The 18,687-nt window shown below is 52.0% G+C and overlaps 1 protein-coding gene across 5 annotated transcripts in view; it reads right to left on the minus strand.

Annotated features, from left to right (window-relative positions):
• The window catches only part of GATA3 (GATA binding protein 3), a 29,489-nt gene extending 14,701 nt beyond the window's left edge, over window positions 1-14,788 (minus strand). For 2 of the 5 annotated variants that reach the window (XM_085569113.1, XM_085569111.1), the window contains exons 1-3: window positions 5,626-5,884; window positions 4,391-4,982; window positions 1,200-1,736 (exon numbers count right to left, since the gene is read on the minus strand). In XM_085569113.1, coding sequence (XP_085425239.1) covers window positions 1,200-1,736; window positions 4,391-4,631 — 778 coding nt within the window. In that variant the 5' untranslated portion in view covers window positions 4,632-4,982; window positions 5,626-5,884. Of the gene's footprint in view, window positions 1-1,199; window positions 1,737-4,390; window positions 5,135-5,625; window positions 5,885-14,523 lie in introns of those variants that run through there. The other 3 variants (XM_085569112.1, XM_085569114.1, XM_021531053.4) reach the window with 3 other exon arrangements.
• Between the last annotated feature and the right edge of the window lie 3,899 nt (window positions 14,789-18,687).

Below are 18,687 nucleotides of genomic sequence, written 5' to 3' on the forward strand. Positions count from 1 at the left end.
TTGTTCCCCTCCGGTTAAACGGGGCAGCCGCTCCCGGGATGTTTGACTCTCTGTCCCTCTCTTTTGTTTCACCCCATCTCTCTCTCTCTCCTGCTTTCATGTACAAAACATACAGGTCTGGGTTTTTTTGTCACTCTAACCGCATCCGGACTCTATTAAAGTTCCTGGCGCTGGATAAACAATGCAACTGTCGCGTGCAGCAGTCTGAAAATAATTGGATTAGCTCAAACATATCAGCTAAATAGAGACAGTCCCTGCTCAGACAGACAGAGTAAATGTCACCCTGGAAAAACCCTGAAAACTGATCTCATTCATGCCAGGCAACCCCGCAGCAGCCTCCTCGGAAAAACAAAATAGAGAGAAAAAAAAAAAATAAAAGGGGGAAAAAGAGTTTTGACTAATCGCCCTTTCCTCTGCACACAAACACACTCCCCTCGGCTCACTCCCACCCCTCCGTGCACACAAGCGTCCGAGCCCGGTGTGTGCAGGCGCCGGGAGCCGGAGCCGCGCAGCCTCTCGCACCCCATTCCGCGGGGTGCGCACAGAGCTGGGGCCCTCCAGCTCCCCCCGGGAAAGGCGGACAGGGGGACAATTTTGGGGACTCTCCTTGTGGGTGATCCAAACTCCCTGGCACGAAGCTGGCTGGGGATGGGGGCTGCGTGGGCGAACTCTTCGCAGCGCCCCGGGGAAAACCCTCTCCGCATCCCCGGGAGCCGCATGGGAAGAGGCCCTGGGAAGAGCGAGGCGGAGGGCAGGCGGGGGAAGTTGGCCGGGATTTAGCACCATTATTAAAATACAGAGAGATCACTAATGCTGCGGTTCCCTCGGTTTCGCTTCCTCCCCGGGCGCCGCAGCTGAGCGCACCGTGGGCACTGGAGGGGCCGGGTCGCCCCCGGGATTGGAGCCCCGCGGCACCGGGTGGGTGGTTTGAGTTCCTGGGCCTGTTTCTATCCCCAGTCAGAGTTGGACAAGGGGGAATTTGGTTATAAACCTAGCAGATCAACCTGTGAGGAAGGTGAAGTGTCGTGTGCGTCCCCCACGAGGGCTTCAACGCCTGCTGCTCATCACACGGATGCTTGAGCACATGTCCTTGGCGTGCGGGGGGAGCGAGGAGTCAGCCCCATCCCTTTGCCCCCCACTTTTCCCCCACCACAGCTTCCTCTCCCGAGCAGCGGGAATGAAGAAGCCAAAAGCCCTACCTGTGCTTGACCGTGCTTTTGGTCGCGATTTACACCCAAACCCGGTTGGAGATCCTCCTAAGAGGCTACTGGGGGGAAAAAGTCCAGAGCCATATTCTGGGACATACGGTGGGTAGGTAGTGATGGGGTGATGAGCGGAGGAGGTGGCTCCTCCTAAAGAGGCCATGCTGCTCCGAGAGTGAGAGGACTCCAGCTTCATGGTATCGGCCAGGGACACCTGGTATTTGATGCATTCCTTCTCGTCCTGCCGGGTGGAGCCGGTGGAGCCAGGGGTGGAGATGGACGGATCCGGGGACACATCTTTAGGAGGGGTCGGCGGGAAGGTGAAAAGGTGCGGGCTGGAGTGGCCGGCGGATAAAGTGGAAGAGGAGGCGGGTGGGTAGACGGAAAGGGGTCCCGGTGAGCTGTGATGGATGGAGGTCTTGGAGAAGGGGCTGAGGTTCCAGGGGGAAGCGCTGTGATGGCTGCTCAGCGCCTTGCTCCCGTCCAGCCAGGGCAGCGAGCCGTGCAGCAGCGGGGGGCGGCACACCTGGCTCCCTGCTCGGAGAAAACACGGAGACACATCGGTCACATCCCTCTGCCACCCTGGCAAAGTCCCCCGTGGGGGTCCCGGGACGTGCTTCCCCCACCACCACCCCTCGTCCTTCCCAAAGCGCTCAGCATGCCGGGGGGAGCAAGGAAAATTACACCTGATGAGAAACCCCGTTCTTCATAAAAGATTAAATTCTAAAAGCTGCAGGAGCACGGGGTGGCAGCTCCTGTCCTGTTGAGGAACAGGTTTTGGGGTCGAGACCCTCCAAGCAGGGTGCCAGCCCTGTGACACGGGATTTGGCGAGCTCTGCTTCACTCTGTCCGTTTTCCAGGCAATCCCACGAAGATTTTGAAGCAAAGATCCTGCGTGAAATTGCCAAGTCCCGACTGCAGAAATTTTTTTTTTCTTAGCTAGAAAATTATTTCCCGAACAGAACTGTGAGCTATAAACCCTGGGAATTCTCTGGTCAAACGAAGAAGACCAGAAAATGCCCACAAACATGATAATAACCTTTGCAACAGGGCTGATAAACTTTGCAAACCACTCAGTTTGTCTTTTCTTCTTCCATGAGACTGTACAAAAATGTTAAAGGTCTTTTCACGATGATATGGTACACGCAGAGGGTACCAACTGCCTCAAAAGAAACGCTCCACATCCTTTTTGTGACAAGGGACACTTCACTTGTCTTTTAAAATACAGACCTGGACTTTGTGGGGAAAAAAATTCCACTAGATTTCTGCAGTTGAATATTTTTCTCTTTGGTTATAAATGTTCCTAAGGGATTGCACCTAGTATTTTTTAATTATTTTCGGCCCTTGCTAAACAAATACCAAAAAAAAATACATCCTAAGAATTAAATCTACCCAAATCCACAGCAACTTGAGCGAATGGCTGCAAGATGGAAAACACAGTTATTCAATTGGAAGGAAGCAAGTTTGTGTCTGATAATAAAGCCCTAGACAGTCTCTGACACCTAGAGATCCTTAACCTCTGTAGGCATTGTGATATGTGTATAGAGATTGCTAAATGTACAGAAGGAGAGATGCAAACACGGATTTAGAGAACCACAGATAGTTATAGAGTGGACACATATGTTTGCATGGGGAGCTTCTATGTGTCTAGAAAAGCTCCAAACTGGTTTTCACCATACCAAGCACTCGTGAACAATACTGAAAGTCGCTGCTCAAAAGGAAGAGAAGGTGGGTTATACGAATAGAAAGGGTCAAGATTCATTATCTTCTCCAGGAAGTAGCATAGTAAATAATATTCAGGCTAGATCAGAAAGACCGCATTTCCACTTTCTGCTGATATATTGGGAAAAAAAAGAAATTAAAAGGGAAGAAAAGAAAGAAAGGACAAAGGCTGCTGATCCTTAAAAATAATTGTTTTAAAGGGACTAATAGCAGAACAATGCAGTTACTGAGCGGAGCCTAATGCAGGCTCACACTCAACAAGTTGCTCAGGGTTGGGAGCAGCCTCCTCAACCCGCTCGGCTCCATCTCCACTCCGCTCATCCCATTTTCTCCATGATTTTGGGGTTATTTCCACTGCAAACCTCGGGGATTTAGATTTTCCCACGACAGAGATCACTGTCCGGCTTCACAAACCACCGCCTGCTCTTTTCCCTCCTTTTTTCCCCCCTTTTTTTTTTAATTTTATTTTCATTATTTTCTAAGCCACCCAGGTAAACTCCAGCTGTATATACTGAATCTCTCCACTTCTTCGTAAAAGATGGCACCAAAGTACTCATCACTCCGTAGACCTGGGCCCCATCGGCCCCAGGTATTTCACCTCCTTTCTAAGAGCTGTGACCCAGGAACAAGATTCACACTGTGGATCACTGCCTTCCTGCAGGACCCTCAGGACAACTCACCAGGTCTGATACCTAATTACACTACGGGCTATATTTTTTTTAGTTTCTTTCTTATTTTAAACCCCCGCCATGATGCTGCCCTGGGTATGTGTGCAAAAGTTTTGTACCAAGCCTAACAAGCTCACCAAGTGCGAATTAAATAGCCCAAGCGTGAGGACAGCGGGGTCATTTTCACACCCCTGCTCTCCAGCTTGCTTTGCTTCCCCAGAGCAGCTTAATCGTGCAAAAACTAAACACAGTATGAAAACACTAACTGTTAACCCAATTAAAGAGAGGGGGGAGAAACCACAGCGAAAGAGAAGGGGACAAGAGGAAGATGAAAAAGAAAGAAAGAGAAGGAAGGCGAGCAAGAGGGAAAGAAGATGTGAGATAAAAAGAGAGGATGAAAGAGAGAGAGAAAGAAAGAGAGAAAGAGAGAAAGAGAGAAAGAGAGAAAGAGAGAAAGAAAGAGAGAAAGAAAGAAAGAAAGAAAGAAAGAAAGAAAGAAAGAAAGAAAGAAAGAAAGAAAGAAAGAAAGAAAGAAAGAAAGAAAGAAAGAAAGAAAGAAAGAAAGAAGAGAAAGAGGAATAAAAATAAAAAAAAATAGAAAGTGAAAGAAAGAAAGGAAGGAAGGAAGCCTAAATTTTTATTTCTTTCCAATAAGCCAACCCCAAAATCCACCCGTGACGTAGTTTCCCCGGCGGCAGGAGAGGGTCTGCCCGACGGCAGCGGGGGGCTCGGGGCAGCGCGGAGCCACCGGCACCGGGGCAGGAGCGGGTGGGAGCCGGGGCTCGGCGGGGCACTCACCGTGGTGGGCCGTGGGGTATCGCTGCACCGTGGCTCTCACGGAGTTGCCGTAATACGGCGGGACGGGGTTGCCTTGTCCGTCGATATTAAAAAGTACATCCACTTCCTCGGCCAGAGGATACTGCGTGGGGTCCATGTAGGTATGGCCAAGCGAGGGGTGATGCGAGTCCGGGTGCTGCCCATTGAGCACGGCCGGGTGGTGGTGGCTCACCCACCGCGGCTGGTCCGTGGAGACCTCCATCTTCCGCGCTCGCTGCTCTTCCTCCTCCTCCTCCTCCTCCTCAGCAAGGCGCGGAGGGCTTGAGATCGGAGCGGGAGACGCTGCCGGAGTTATGCAGGGCGGGGAAAAGAAGTGCTCGGCGAGTTGGGGGATGTTTCAGGTTAGGTTTGGTTTAAAGTGGAGGGAGTTGGGGGAATGGTGATAAACGATCGATTCCAAAAAAAAAAAAAAAAAAAAAAAAGGAAATAATAAAATAAAAAGGGAGAAAAAAAAGGGAAAACAAAAAAAAAATCTCGGGGGAAAAATTTCTCTACGAAGCGAGATCCCCTCGTTTCTTCCGCTCTGTTGCAGATGTTTCTCTTCTTTGATCACCTGTAACGAGAAAGAGGAAAGGGAAGGAGCAGAGAGAGAGAGAGAGGGAGAGGCAGGGAGAGAAACGTACTTGAGAAGTTCTGAACTTTAGCACCTGACTTTTTAGGCAGGAGCAAACCCATCCCATCCCTCGGCAGCCATCCCTGGGAAGCGCCTGCTCTGCCCTGGACCCACCTCTCCCAGCGCCTCTTTCTCTTTCGCTCTCTCCCGGCTCGGAGCGGAGCCTAGCAGCTCCCACCGCGCTCCTGCCGCCCAGCTCTTACTTTTCCTTGGGTTTGGGGTTTTTTTGGCTTTTCTTTTTTCTTGTTTTTTTTTTCTTTTTTTTTTTTTTTTGTTCGTCGCGGTTGTTTGTTTAATTTTTTATTTGTTCCATTTGCACCTGAGAAGCTCCAGTGGCTTAAGCCGGTGAGAACTTGTGCCATTCGCTGCTGCGCAGCCCAGAGTCACTTTGATTGCTCATTAATTATTATGCAACTGAGAAAGGGGGGAACGGGGGGAAAAGAGAAGGGAGGGAAGGGGGCAAAGAGATGGGAGAAGAGAGTGGGGGTGAAAGGAAGGAGCGAGGAGAAAAGGCGGGTGGGGAGAGGGAGGAAAAAGAAAAAATTTAAAAAGCGACAAGTTGCTCAAAAAAATCCGCACAAACCTTGGTGGAGAAGCAGTATGTGACCCAGGAGGGATGAAGCTGAAAGTGCTTGATCAGATCAGATTGTGCTCGGTCGCACTATTTTTTTTTTCCCTACTTTTTTTTTCCTCCTCTCTCTCCCTCTCTTTTTTTTTTTTTCTTTCTTTTTTTTTTTTTTTCCTTTCTTTCTCCCTTTTTTTTTTTTTTTTACAGGGAAGGCATTCTTTCTGAAAGGAGCAGGATGGCGCCAGCCGGCTCAGTGCTTACAGACAGCTGTGGCGAGACGCAACTTAAGGAGGTTCCAGTGTCATAAGCCGGGGGAGGCGGAGCCTGAGCGGGGACAGCTCCGGCCGCCCCCGCGGGAACCCCCCGGCAACAAACTTCTCTTCAAATCCCCTCCACCACACACCCTCACACCCTTCTTCATTTTATTTTTGAAAACTTTCTACTGGTTTTGTTTTGAGGGGGAAATTAAGTTTTCCCGCTGTCCCGGGAACTCTGAGAGTGGCCAGCCCGGAGAGATGGGCATGGCGGGGACGGGGTGCGGGATGCCCGCGGGCTGGGAGCCCCCCGGAGCAGGGGTGTGCGGGCAGGTGCACGACCGGGGGGTCCCCACCGGGATAAAGCTGCCTCGTGCAGCGGCGCGGCTCGGATAGGATTTGATTATTGCTGTATTTAAGGGTTAAAGGGACACGGCAGCGGCCAAGCGCGCACACGCGGTCTGAGGGGGCCGAGGGGGCTCAGGGGTTTTCCCCCCTCCCTCAGGAAGCGCCGGCGGCTCCGGCCGGACCCCCGGGCGCCGCGCCCGGCCCCGCCCCCCCCGCGGGCTCGACCAATAGGCGGCGAGCAGGAACTGGGGCGCCGGCCTCGGGCGGTGCTGATTGGCTGCGGGCCCGCGCCCCGCCGGCCCCCGGCGGCGCTGATTGGTTGCGGGCCCGCGGGCCGGCGGCCGCGCCGGGCGCTGCGTTGAGCCAGGGCATCCCCTAGCGGCACCCCGGGGTCATCCCGGCGGGACGGGACGGGACACGGACAGGGACACGGACAGGGACAGGGACACGGGACAGGGACACGGGACAGGGACAGGGACAGGGACACGGGACAGGGACACGGACAGGGACAGGGACAGGGACAGGGACACGGGACACGGACAGGGACAGGGACAGGGACAGGGACACGGGACAGGGACACGGGACAGGGACAGGGACAGGGACAGGGACAGGGACACGGACACGGACAGGGACAGGGGGATAGGGACAGGGATACGGAGAGGGACAGGGACAGGGACACGGACAGCGACAGGGACAGCAGGACAGCGGGACAGGGACACAGACAGGGGGACAGCGACAGGGACAGCAGGACAGGGGCAGGGACAGTGACAGGAACAGCGACAGGGACAGGGACAGGACAGGGACAGGGACAGGAAGACAGAGACAAGGATAGGGACAGCGGAACAGGGACAGGGACAGGGACAGAGGACAGGGACAGGGACAGGGACAGCGGGACAGGGAGAGTCAGGGACAGGGGGAGAGGGACAGGGGGACAGGGGAGAACCAGGGACAGAGGATGGGGAGAAAGAGACACACAAAAGGCGTGGAGAGAAAGGAAAGATGAGGGGGAAAAGGGAAGAAGGGAAGAGAGAAAGAAGGAGAGAAAGAGAGAGAGAAAGGAAAGAAATGAGAGAAAGGAAATGAAAGAAAGGAAGGAAAGAAGTAAAGAAGGAAGAAAGAGAGAAAGAAAGAAAGAGAGAAAGAGAGAAAGAAAGAGAGAAAGAAAGAGAGAAAGAAAGAGAGAAAGAGAGAAAGAAAGAGAGAAAGAGAGAAAGAAAGAGAGAAAGAAAGAGAGAAAGAAAGAGAGAAAGAAAGAAAGAAAGAAAGAAAGAAAGAAAGAAAGAAAGAAAGAAAGAAAGAAAGAAAGAAAGAAAGAAAGAAAGAAAGAAAGAAAGAAAGAAAGAAAGAAAGAAAGAAAGAAAGAAAGAAAGAAAGAAAGAAAGAAAGAAAGAAAAGAAATGGATAGGATGATGGAGGAAGCGGGGGGAAGGATAATATTAAATTCTTTTAAAAGCCCTAGAAGCAGCCACTCACTGCCTGCTCCGCACGCTGGCCGGAGCGCATCACCCCGGCGCGGAGGGAGCGGCTCTCCGGAGTTTCTGTACCGGGGTCCCGTTAAAACCCGAGGCTCCGCAGCTCCGGGGCCGCCTCCGGTCAGCGAGACCGGGCTGGGCTCACCCTGAGGCCGGGAGCCGGCTCCTCTCCTGGACGGGCAGCAGAGAGCAGAGCCAAGCCTCTCGTCGGAGGCATGGATGGATGGATGGATGGATGGATGGATGGATGGATGGATGGATGGATGGATGGATGGATGGATGGATGGATGGATGGATGGATGGATGGTTCGCATCCTCGAGGACGCCCGTTTTAAGCCCGAATTTCAACCCTCGGTGCAGCCCCTCGCTGTTGGGTGTGGGGACAGAGGTTTCACGCGTGAAAGATGCGCTCTGAGCATGCACATAGATATTTTTAAAAAGAAAAAAAGAAACCGATCAGCGCACAAGAGCCGTGAAGCACCCACGGCCCATCCAGGGGGGATCCGTGGAAATGTGCCGGGTGGGGAGCGCCGAGGAGCGTGGACAGGGGGTGACAGGTCGCCCCCACCCAGAACTGTCCGGGGATCGGGCTCGGTGCTCCCCGAGCTGTCCAGCCTCGCCGACGCCGCCGGGACCGAGCGAGGAGCCCGGGGCAATGGGAACCGCTCCCTGCAGCCCATTAGGGGGAAGGGGGAGAGAGGAGGGGGATGCTCATGGCTCTCCCCGAGCCGGGGGCTTTAACCCACTCCGGGAAATCTCGTGTTTCCTCTCTCCCCTCAGAGGAGTCGCTTTGCCTGCAAGGTTTTACCCCGCGGGGTGTCCCCTCCTTTCCGTACTCCGGGAATTGGGGGCGCACCAGAAGGAGGAAACGGAGGGGGAGAACGGCGCGGTCTGTCTGTCTGTCTGTCTGTCTGTCTGTCCTGAGGCACTTTCCGGGCTGCCCCTCCGGCTCTCTCCGCACCGGGAGGCCCCACGGCCGCCCCCGGAGTGTGGGGCGCCCCAGCACCAGGGTGGTCTCCTGCCCACCCCTCCTCCTCCGATTCCCTGGAGAGGAGGAGGACAGTGAAGCGGGCAGCAGCGTTCAGGAGCACAAACTTTCCTCTTCCTGCCATCCCTCTGCCCAAATTTTAGCATTTTATGGACCTGTCTCCCCGGGGTTTTCCTCTTCATCCCCGCTCCCCAAATTTCCTCCCACCCCAAGCACATCCTCTGGGCCAGAGGGGTTTCCGACCCTTGGGAAAAATCATTTTGTGTCTTTTAACACTTGGGGGGACCTTAATGCGAGATGAGATCTTTGGGCAGGTGAGCTGAGATTTCCACCCCCGCTCCCTCCGGCACTTACAGCCCTGAGACCTACAGCCGTGGGATCACAGGAGGGGAATTTCCATCCAAAGGTCACAAAATTGCTAAACCATTTTAAAACGTGCCTTTAGCCCTGTCCGGAGGTAGTGAAGAAACCGCTTTCCTTCAGCTGTTTGGAGGGCAGGGAATTATTAATGCAAAATGAAATGGATAAAACTAAAAAGAAAAAAAAGTAAAATAATAAATCAACAGCTACGCCAAGTCTCATCGGTGGCAGGGGGGAAAAGAAATGGGAACAGCCCTGAGGGCTCCATCCTGCCCCGACAGGGGTGGCACGGCGGGACCCTGTTCCCGCATGTTCCTCGCAGCTACAGCCCCGGTTGCGGGAGGACAACCGCTTTCAAATTTAGTTTGTTTAGGCTGTCCCATTATTTTCAACCCGTCCTCGATAGACTCATCTTCCTATCCCCCTCCCAGCCGGGAGAAAGTAATGGTGGGGAGTGCAAAACACCCCCTACAAAAAAAAAAAAAAAAAATTAAAATTAAAAAGAAAAAAAAAAAAAAAGAGCAAACCCATCATTTCCCCCGTCTCCTCGGATTATCCAGTGATCCCCGGGGGTTTTGAGAGGAGCAGTGGCCTTGACCGTCCTTTTCCCAGGCTGTGGCTGCAGATCCATCACCTCGCCCCACCACGGCAGCCCCCAGCAGGGTTTCCAGTGACAGCTCGGCGTTAATAGGAGCCCATTGTTGGAGCAATTAGCCCCAAGCTCACCACCAGCCGCCTGATAAGGGTCGGGGACTCGGGGGTTAATTCTGCCGGGGGGGAGGGGGCTGCGGGGAGAGGGGCTCCAGCATCCCTCCTAGCTAGGGGAGGGATGGGAGGAATGGGGATAACTCTGCCTCTAAAAGGCCACGACGAAACGCTTTGAACACTTTATTTGTCACTTAGATACTCAAAAAGAGGGAAATACAGAGGAAAAAAAAAAAAAAAAAAAAAAAAAACCAGATAAAATCAACAACAAAATCCCAGACTTGGTGGGATAGGGCGGCCCCCCAGCCTACCGCTCCCCTAAAAGTGACCAGTCAAAGAGCACTAAAGATATCGCCTCCCTTTTGATTTTTTTTTGGGGTTTTTTTAAATCTTCCTTGGGTCTTCTAGTTAAAGTAGGTACAGACAAGGTTGTTCTGAGCCGGGACCCGGGGCCAGCAGCTCCTCCGTCCCCGTTGGTGCCCACCGCGCCTGGCACCTCGGGGCGGGGACAGGCAGCCTCCCCCTTCTCCCCCCTCTCCTTTAGCCCCTTTTTAAACGACAATTGACTGAAAGGGGATTAAGTTACGTTTGTCGGACTGGGCTTTTTTTTTTTTTTCCTTCTTTCCAGGGTACCAGAATAGTACAGGTAAAGCTGTACAAACAGCCGGGAGCGAGGAATCGGGGGGTTATGGAGAGGACACGGCCCAGGGCAGAGCTCCGAAGATTATTATTAATTTTTTTTTTTTTTTTTTTTTTTTTTTTGCCTGTGTACAGCAACTTGCTCTCGTTTTGAGCCCGTTGCCACCTCCCCGGCTGGGGCAGCCCCTCCCGGGGCACGGAGGCTGCCAGTCCCCGGGACAGCCCCGCCGGGAGGGCACCGAGCCCTGGTCAGGCTGCTGAGATAATCTCGGGTTAAACAAAGGCGCAGAGAAGAGGGAATATTTTGTTTTCCTCTTTTTTTTCTTTTTTTCTTTTTTTTTTTTTTCTCCTTCCCTTCGTGATTTAGGCAGGAATTACGATCCACTTCCCCAAGGCCACCCCCTCTTTGTCATTTAAACGGTAAGCAACATCCGTCCAGCTAGGAGCAGTAAATTATTATTAATAATACTAATAAAAATAATAATTATATCAAAGAGAAAGAGACACTGACATTTCTGCCTCTCCCCTTTCCTACCCCATATGAGTCTTCCCTTCCACTTCGAAACCAGCCACATGGGTGGTTTTTCTATTTTTTATTTTTTATCCCTCTTGCTATTTCTCTCTTTTTTTTTTTAAATATACTTACATATTTCCTTTCTTTTCTAATAATTCACTTATCTCCCCTTCGTGAAGATCGGGAGGAAACATAAACACGCAAACAAAGAAGTGCCGAGCCATGCAAATTCAAAGCGAGAACAAATCATCGGCTGATTACACCGGGTCCAATTTTTGATCCCTTCGTGCACCACCACCCACCACAGACGCGCACACTTTTTTTTCTTTTTTTTTTTTTTTTCAGCGCAAATGATGCTATATAATGGAGGGGTGGGAAGAGACGGGGGGAAACCCTGCTTGCCGTAGAAAAGAAATTCGAAGAATTAAAATTGGGAGGAGAGAAACTGAGACTTTTTTTCCCTCCTCCCCCCCCCCCTCCCTTCTTTGAAGCTGAGAGAAGGGCGACTGCCCCGGGACACTGCAGGAGTAAAGAAAAAAAAAAAAAAAGAAAAAAAAGGTCTGAGAAAGATCAAAAACCGGCTCCGCAAGTCCCAGGGGCGACCTCTCCCCCCGACACATTCCCCAAACTGCGCGGAGAGGAGCCGGGCGCAGGGGAGAAGGGGAGGGGGACTCGTGTCACCCCTGTCACCCCTGCTGCCCGTGCCCCGTCCTGGCACCCAGGCAGGACCCGGCTCCCTTCCCTCCTTCCTCCCCTGCCTCCACAGACCTCCAGCTCAACCCGGTGAGTCCCTTTTCTCCCTTCCCCCCCTACCCTTTTCCTTTCTCAGGCAGCAAAATTTCTCTTTGGCAAGGGGTTCTCCTTCTCCCTTTTATTCCACCTCCCCATTTCACCCCATTCTCCCCTTTTATCCCCTCTCCAAGCTGCGGGAGAGGCTCCCGAGCCTGGAGCGGCACCGGGCACCGCTATCGCTGCAGAGAGCAGGGCAGCGCTCCCGAAAGGCTTCGACCCCACAAATTAAAAAAATAAGAGAAGAAAAAGCCAACAAATCGCCTGAAGAGCCACTCCAAATTACGGCGAGCTTAAAGAAGCGCTCAATAGGGGAATATTTTTTTAAATTATATATATAAAAAATGAGGGACTCGGGTTGTTTCAGGTTTCTCGATTTTGCTTTATCTCTCAGGACTGTTTTGAGCGATAGATTGAAGCATCTTGCGGGCTTTAAACCCGGCAAGAGCAGTTTTCCTCGCACCGCACGGAGAAGGTGAAGCTGCCGACCTGTTTAAGGATTCTTTTTGTCTATTTTTTTTCCTTCCTTTTTTTTTTTTTTTTTTTTTTTTTTTTCCGAAAGCAGAAATTACCCCAGGACTTCGATAAAGAAAAAAAAAAAAAAAAGGCCCACAAATCTCCTGGCGGCTGGCGGGAGAGGAGGCGGCAGAATTAGCACCAGCAGGAGCATATCCCTGGATTAAAACCGGAGCGATTTACTCGGGCAGGAGCCCGGCTGCTGCCAGTTTAAAGCCGTCCTTGCACCCCCCAAAATAAAAATAAACCCCCCCGTGCCCACAGACCCCAGCGGCTGTAATCCCGCACGGTGACAACCTACTCCGGGAATGCCGGGCTCGCGTTTACCGTCACAGGCTCCAAAATTCAAACAGCACCGAGGGTGTCAGAATGCACACGGTGTCTTTTCGCCCTAAAGAGAGGGCTACCGCACCCCAAATTCCTCCGAGGAGCACACACGGGCACGCCGAGATGCTGTCCCGCCCCCGTCCGAGCACCAGGCGATGCCCTCCGCATCCCGGGGGCCGAGAGAAGCCCCCGGCCGGGTGCTCCCCCTCCTCCTCATCCCACTCCCTACCTGCCCCTGCCGGGAAAAACCTCCTCGTCTTATTTTCTGCCTTGAAATTAAAACGTTTCCCTCGGCTCTGTAAAAAGAAATTCACATCCCCGGGAGAAGGAAGCGCTTCGCCCCAGCCGGGAGCAAAATGCCGCGGCGGGGTGGGGGTAAAGCTTCCCTCTCCCCTCCTTCCTTTCCGAGAGCCTGTTTTTCCTTTCCGAGAGCCTCTTTCTCCTTTCCCAGAGCCCTCGGGTTGTTGGGACCCTCTCTGTCCCCCCTGTCTGGACTCATCCCGGTGCAGCCGGGGAGCCGGGACCGGTGTCCGCCTCAGCAGCCCCCGCCCGCGGCACCGACAGGTCCCGGCTCCCCCGCTCCGCACCTGCGGCCCATAAATAATGGAGAAAACAAGCAGGGCCGGTGGTTATTAATTATCCGGTTTCATTAAAATCCGTCACCCGGAGCCCGCTGCCTGTGTACGGACACGTGAAGAAGGTAAGAGGAGCTGGGATGGATGGATGGATGGATGGATGGATGGATGGATGGATGGATGGATGGATAGATAGATAGATAGATAGATAGATAGATAGATAGATAGATAGATAGATAGATTTATTTTCTCCCCTTTCTGCTTTCAAAACGCTCGTTGACAGATAATGTGGATTTTTTGACAGCACAAGCCATTCCCATCGCTCCCTCCGGAAACATCCTCCGCACGGTTTGGAGGGTGAAAAATTTTCTTACAAGGCGGGGAAGGAGGAGAGAGACTTAATGCAGGGCTGCCGGGAGAGAGAGGAATCTCTCCCCTCGCCCTTCGGCCGCCAGTCCTGCCGGAACCCACCACGGCCCGGCCCGGCCCGGCCCGGCTCGGCCCGGCCCGGCCCGCGGGTCCCCTCAGCGGGACAGGAGCGTGGGGAAAGTGCGTGTCCAGCCCCGGAGCGGAGCCATCTCCCTCCTCATCCCAGCCTGACTTAACCACACACCTCTAGGGTAGCTCTTTGCGTTTCTAAGGTCAAAAAAATGAGAGATATCTGCGTAAAATCGCCCTAAGTAGATTCTGTTAGAAGCATTCTTGTTATGCGTTATATATACAGATATTTTTAATCTGCAGAGATAGAGTACTACATGTGCAGGGTATATTTTATATTATACAGCACATATCAACCTAAGAGAATCAAATGGAATCGGAATTATTCGCGGGAAGAGCACAAAACCGCAGCCATCGACACAGGCTTGCCTGCATGAAAATCGCTGTACGCAGGGTGATACACAGAGTATGGGTCTGGATATACAATATAAATATACACAAATATATATATATATTCATATGCACACAGGTACAAAGCCAGGCACAGAAAGGCCCCGCATATCCCTCAGATATAAATTCCCGTTCTGAGATTAATATTTCTCATCCCAGCTGTGTCAATGTCCCATCTCCCAGCCCCCGCCAGCCCAGCCTCACTCCTTCACCCCCAACACCCACAGGTAAAACATCTTCTTCTCCCCGGCTTCCCAAAAATCGTTCCCTTACGGATCGGGGGGGCTTTCCCCAAGGTCACCGAGAAAACTCGACTCTCCCCTCCATCCACCCCAAGCAATAAAGGGGGATCGGGGCTGAGTTTCAAATCCTTGGACCCGAGCTCCCCGTCCCAATGCCCTCCACGTGGAGAAAAGGAGGATATATTTAAAAAAAATAAAGAAAAGGGGGAAAAATAAAAATTAAAAAAAAAAAAAAAAGGAAAAGAAAAAAAGGAGGACGGTGGGATGGAGTGACACACAAATCGGTGTTCACTGACCTGGGCAGATGCTTTTGATTTTGTCCGGTTCCGCTGGAGCGCTCAGAGCAGGAGTGCGGGAGGAGCGGAGCCGCTGCTGGCATGTCGCAAGCTCTCACCGAGGGGGAAAACCTGGGGGAGCCGCATCCTCCGAACGCCCACCCTTGCCCTCCTCCTCCTCCTCCTCCTCCTCCGGGCTGGGCTGAAGATCAGAGCTCTTCCGGGTTGGGAAAGGGCAGAGCAGGAGCCAGAGGAATATGATGGGCCATTTCTTTACACACCCATCGATGGGGCGGGGAGGTGGAGCTGGGGGGGACAGGGGCAGGGCCAGGGGGACGCGCCAGGTACAGCGGTGTGAGCGTGATGTAACCCGTCCCGGGAGCGGCTGTCAGCGCCGGGAGCCGGGAACGCCGGCAACAGAGGGGGAAAATGTAATTAAGCGTATGATCATACAAATAACGCCGGGGCTCGCTCCGCTGCGGCGAAAGCTTTCGAGGAAAAGTGGTGACATTAGCGACAAGGGGCTGGTTCTTCTGCTCCGTACTCCCTTCTCCTCCCGGGGGGATTTTTAAAGACCCTATTCTCCTGTATTTTATTTTATTTTATTTTATTTTATTTTATTTTATTTTATTTTATTTTATTTTATTTTATTTTATTTTATTTTATTTTATTTTATTTTATTTTATTTTACATATATGTCTGCGTAAGGCTCCACGACACATACAGAAAAAAAAAATAATAATAATAATGGACAGGCATCCTCTGGCGCTTCGAGGACGAGGATTGTTTCTCCTCTCCCACTCCTCCTCGGGACGAGGAAGGCTCCGAGCGCAGCACCTTTACAGGGAGATCGCAGGGCTCAGCCCCAGCTCTGGGGCTCCTGGGGGTCCCCCTCTCTGTCCCCTCAGACTCTCACGGGATTGAACCCCGGGGCCGGGGGGATCTGCAGCCCCCCGCCCGCTCCTCAGCCGCCTTTCCCCGGGAGCACCTGGGGGTTTTCCAGGGCTGAGGGTGGAGGGAAGATAAACACCCCCTGAAGTGCTGGAGGGGCAGCAGGAGCCGGGGAGCCGGGCTGTGGCCACGCCGCAGACTCCAGGGGATGCCCCAAATCTTCCAGCGACAGAAGAACCGGCGGGGGAAGGGGCTCGGGGCTCTGATTTTCCACATTTCACCCCCCACTCATGTCACTCCCACAAATCTAATGCTGCAGCCTCAGTGTTCTCCCCCGCTGGCCTCGATCCACGGGGCAGATTCGCTTACAGGAAAACCTCCCCAGGTTGTGGTGAGGATATTTTTATTCGCTAGGGCTGGGCGCTCATTTCGGAGTGGGTGGGTGGGTGTCCTGCCACCAAAACCAGACAAAACGTGGAGGACCAGCCTAGGACAGCGGGAGGGGGCTTATCCACGGAAAACACGGCCGGGAATTGCCACTCTCACCTTACCGGGATGGGCAGCCACCTTCGAGCGGGAGAAGTGGGGGGTACCCCCCACGCTGCGCATCTCCCCTTGGTGTGAAGATGCTTCCTCGGGGATAAACCTGGAATAAAGCTTTATTTCCAGGGCTAAACCAGGTGCGTGCGGCAGACGCCAGGCCCCGCGGGTGGAAGCCCCAGTGGTGCTGGGGGGATGCAGAGCTGCCCTCCCCTGCCCCGCTCCTGGCGGAGACCCCCAGGACACATCCCGGCAGCGCTGAGCCCCGACACTTCAGAAAGTGGGGCGAAAATTGGTCACCTAGGTGGGAAAAAAAATAAATATATATGTATATACACACCCTCCTGGTCCTGGAGGGATATTGTTGGGTTTTTCTGCTGACGTTGGGAGTTCGCTATCGCTGCTTCTAGAGTGACTCCCTGTGAGGTGAAAGGTAACGCGATCGCCTCCCAATTCTATCTTTAGAAAACACATTCAATTAAGGTAATAACTTAAAGCTCATTAGAGGCACGAAGGGAACCTTCCCAGCGCCAAACACCGATGGAAACAGCTCGGGTACCCCAGCGGCGGGGGGAGGAGGGTTGAGCCCATCTACCATCGACAAGAAATGTGCCTTTTGCTAAGGAAAGCCTTCGGAAAAGAGGATTTTAAAGCCACGAGGCTTGCGTGGTTTGGACTGAGCCGTGCGGACGAGCCGGGGATAAATCCTTGCTGGGTATGGGATAAGAAAAAAAAAAAAAAAAAATAAAGGAGAATACAGCTGAAATCACTCGGGGGGTGTTTTCCTCATCATAGGGCTGGGAAAATCCCTGCGGATTCTTCTGCTCCCCAAAACAGTGCTGCGGGAGGGAGACGAGATCAGCCTGGAAGATGATGCCGGATCCCTCCAAAACTGCCCAGAAAAAGGAAAAAAAAAAAATAAAAAGCGGGGGGGAGGGAGCTGGATCCGGGCTGTCTGAGCACATCGTGGAGCTGGGGGGGCGAGGTGGGGAAACGAAAAACCAAAAACCGCTTGGGAGGACCGCGGAGATGGAGTCCCCGCACTATTGTCTCTGTTCCTCCGGCTGGGGCTTGATGGGGGGCGGGAGGGGAGAGAAGGAATTTGGGCACAGGCGCAGGCGCATCCACACTCATCCCCACCCTCCCGCATCCACCCCGCACCGCGAAGTTCATTTCCAGCCACGATGGCCGGTGATTCAAAGGTTAAACATAACTAATGAGGCTTTAAATGGCACCCGGGGTTTATCATAAATATCACAGACCCGCCTCGATGCCTGCAGTCGAGGTCCGAATACACACTCAAAGCAATAGTCAGACACCCGGAGGTCATTTAAATAAATAAATACACGAAAAGAAAAAAATGCACATACACACATATTTAATATTTTTAAGTGTATATATATATATATATGTATATATATATATTATTCCACATATATATATATATTACGCATATATATATATGTGTGTTTGTGTGTGTGTAATTTATATATGTGGAATAATTATGTGGAGCGCGTGTACATATGCACACACACACACACACACACACACACACACACACACATATATATATATATTCCATATATAAATATTCGGAAAAATTTTTTCCCTTGTGTTTTCCAACTTGCTAGGGGATCCTGTGATCCTCCCGCTGCATGTGCTTGACCCCACCTCTTGCTCTCCTCCTGGCACACATTTAGACGGGTATGCACTGAAATAAATACCTACACATACTCACACACACAAAATCGATTTCGGCTCCGCCTGAACCAAGACTTGCAGCCGAACCCTCCCTAAATAAAATCCATACGTTATTGTTTGGGATAACCTCTCTGCCGGCTCCAGAGAGGAGGCTGGGGATGTTTTATTTGCTATAATTAAACTGCCTCTCGTGTTCTGCAAAGCAAACCCACCCTCTTTGCCCCCACCCCGGGGAAAAGTTACCAATAATCAATAATTTCCCCTTCTCCGGCTGTGAAAACACAGTCTCGGAGAGGTTCTTTTTAAATATCAGGGTTGCAATCTGCGTTTGCACCCTCCGTCTTGATGTCCCCAAATCAGGCGCGTTGGCATTGATCCTGCGCTTTGTGTGCGCGGAGTATATTCGCTTTAAAACGATTTCCATTCAGCGCGGCCGCCTACATTGGTGGCATCGACCCAATGACTTTGTGGGAGCGCTGCGGAGGGGCAGAGGGGCCGGGGGACCCTCGGAAATTCAAATAATCGCGGCCCCCCATCCTCATTCCCCCCTTCGTCCACATCTTCCATTCACCCAAATCAGGGAGTTGGGAATAAAGTCAAAGCCGGGCACCAACAAATAGCCGCAATTGTAAATTCCTATCCGTTACAAGCAAGGTGCAAAATATATTTATAAAAATATATGAAACACGTGGAAGAGGAGAATTTTAATTAAATCTTACTGCGGCTCTAACAACATCGAAGTGATATTTCATTCGGAGCCCGCCTCTTGCTTGTGTTTTATAGCGTTTTCTTGCCTCTGACTTTTTTTTTTTTTTTTTTAAATATTAGACGAGGTACAGAATTATAAATGACTCTTTCCTTATCTGTGCTGCTCACATATCCAGGATCAGAGGAGCTGATTAAGAAAGAAGTCAGAGGCAACGTTGGATTCATAATGATTCGGAATAATGAATCCTTATCTCTGCTTTCCAGATTATCACCCTTTCAGCTCCCAATGTTTTGTTACATGGGATAATTTATTGCATCTAATACATCACAATGAATCTGATGGCG

This window comes from Lonchura striata, chromosome 1A, assembly GCF_050655825.1.
Source record: "Lonchura striata isolate lonStrDom1 chromosome 1A, ASM5065582v1, whole genome shotgun sequence".
Classification (NCBI taxonomy): domain Eukaryota; kingdom Metazoa; phylum Chordata; class Aves; order Passeriformes; family Estrildidae; genus Lonchura; species Lonchura striata.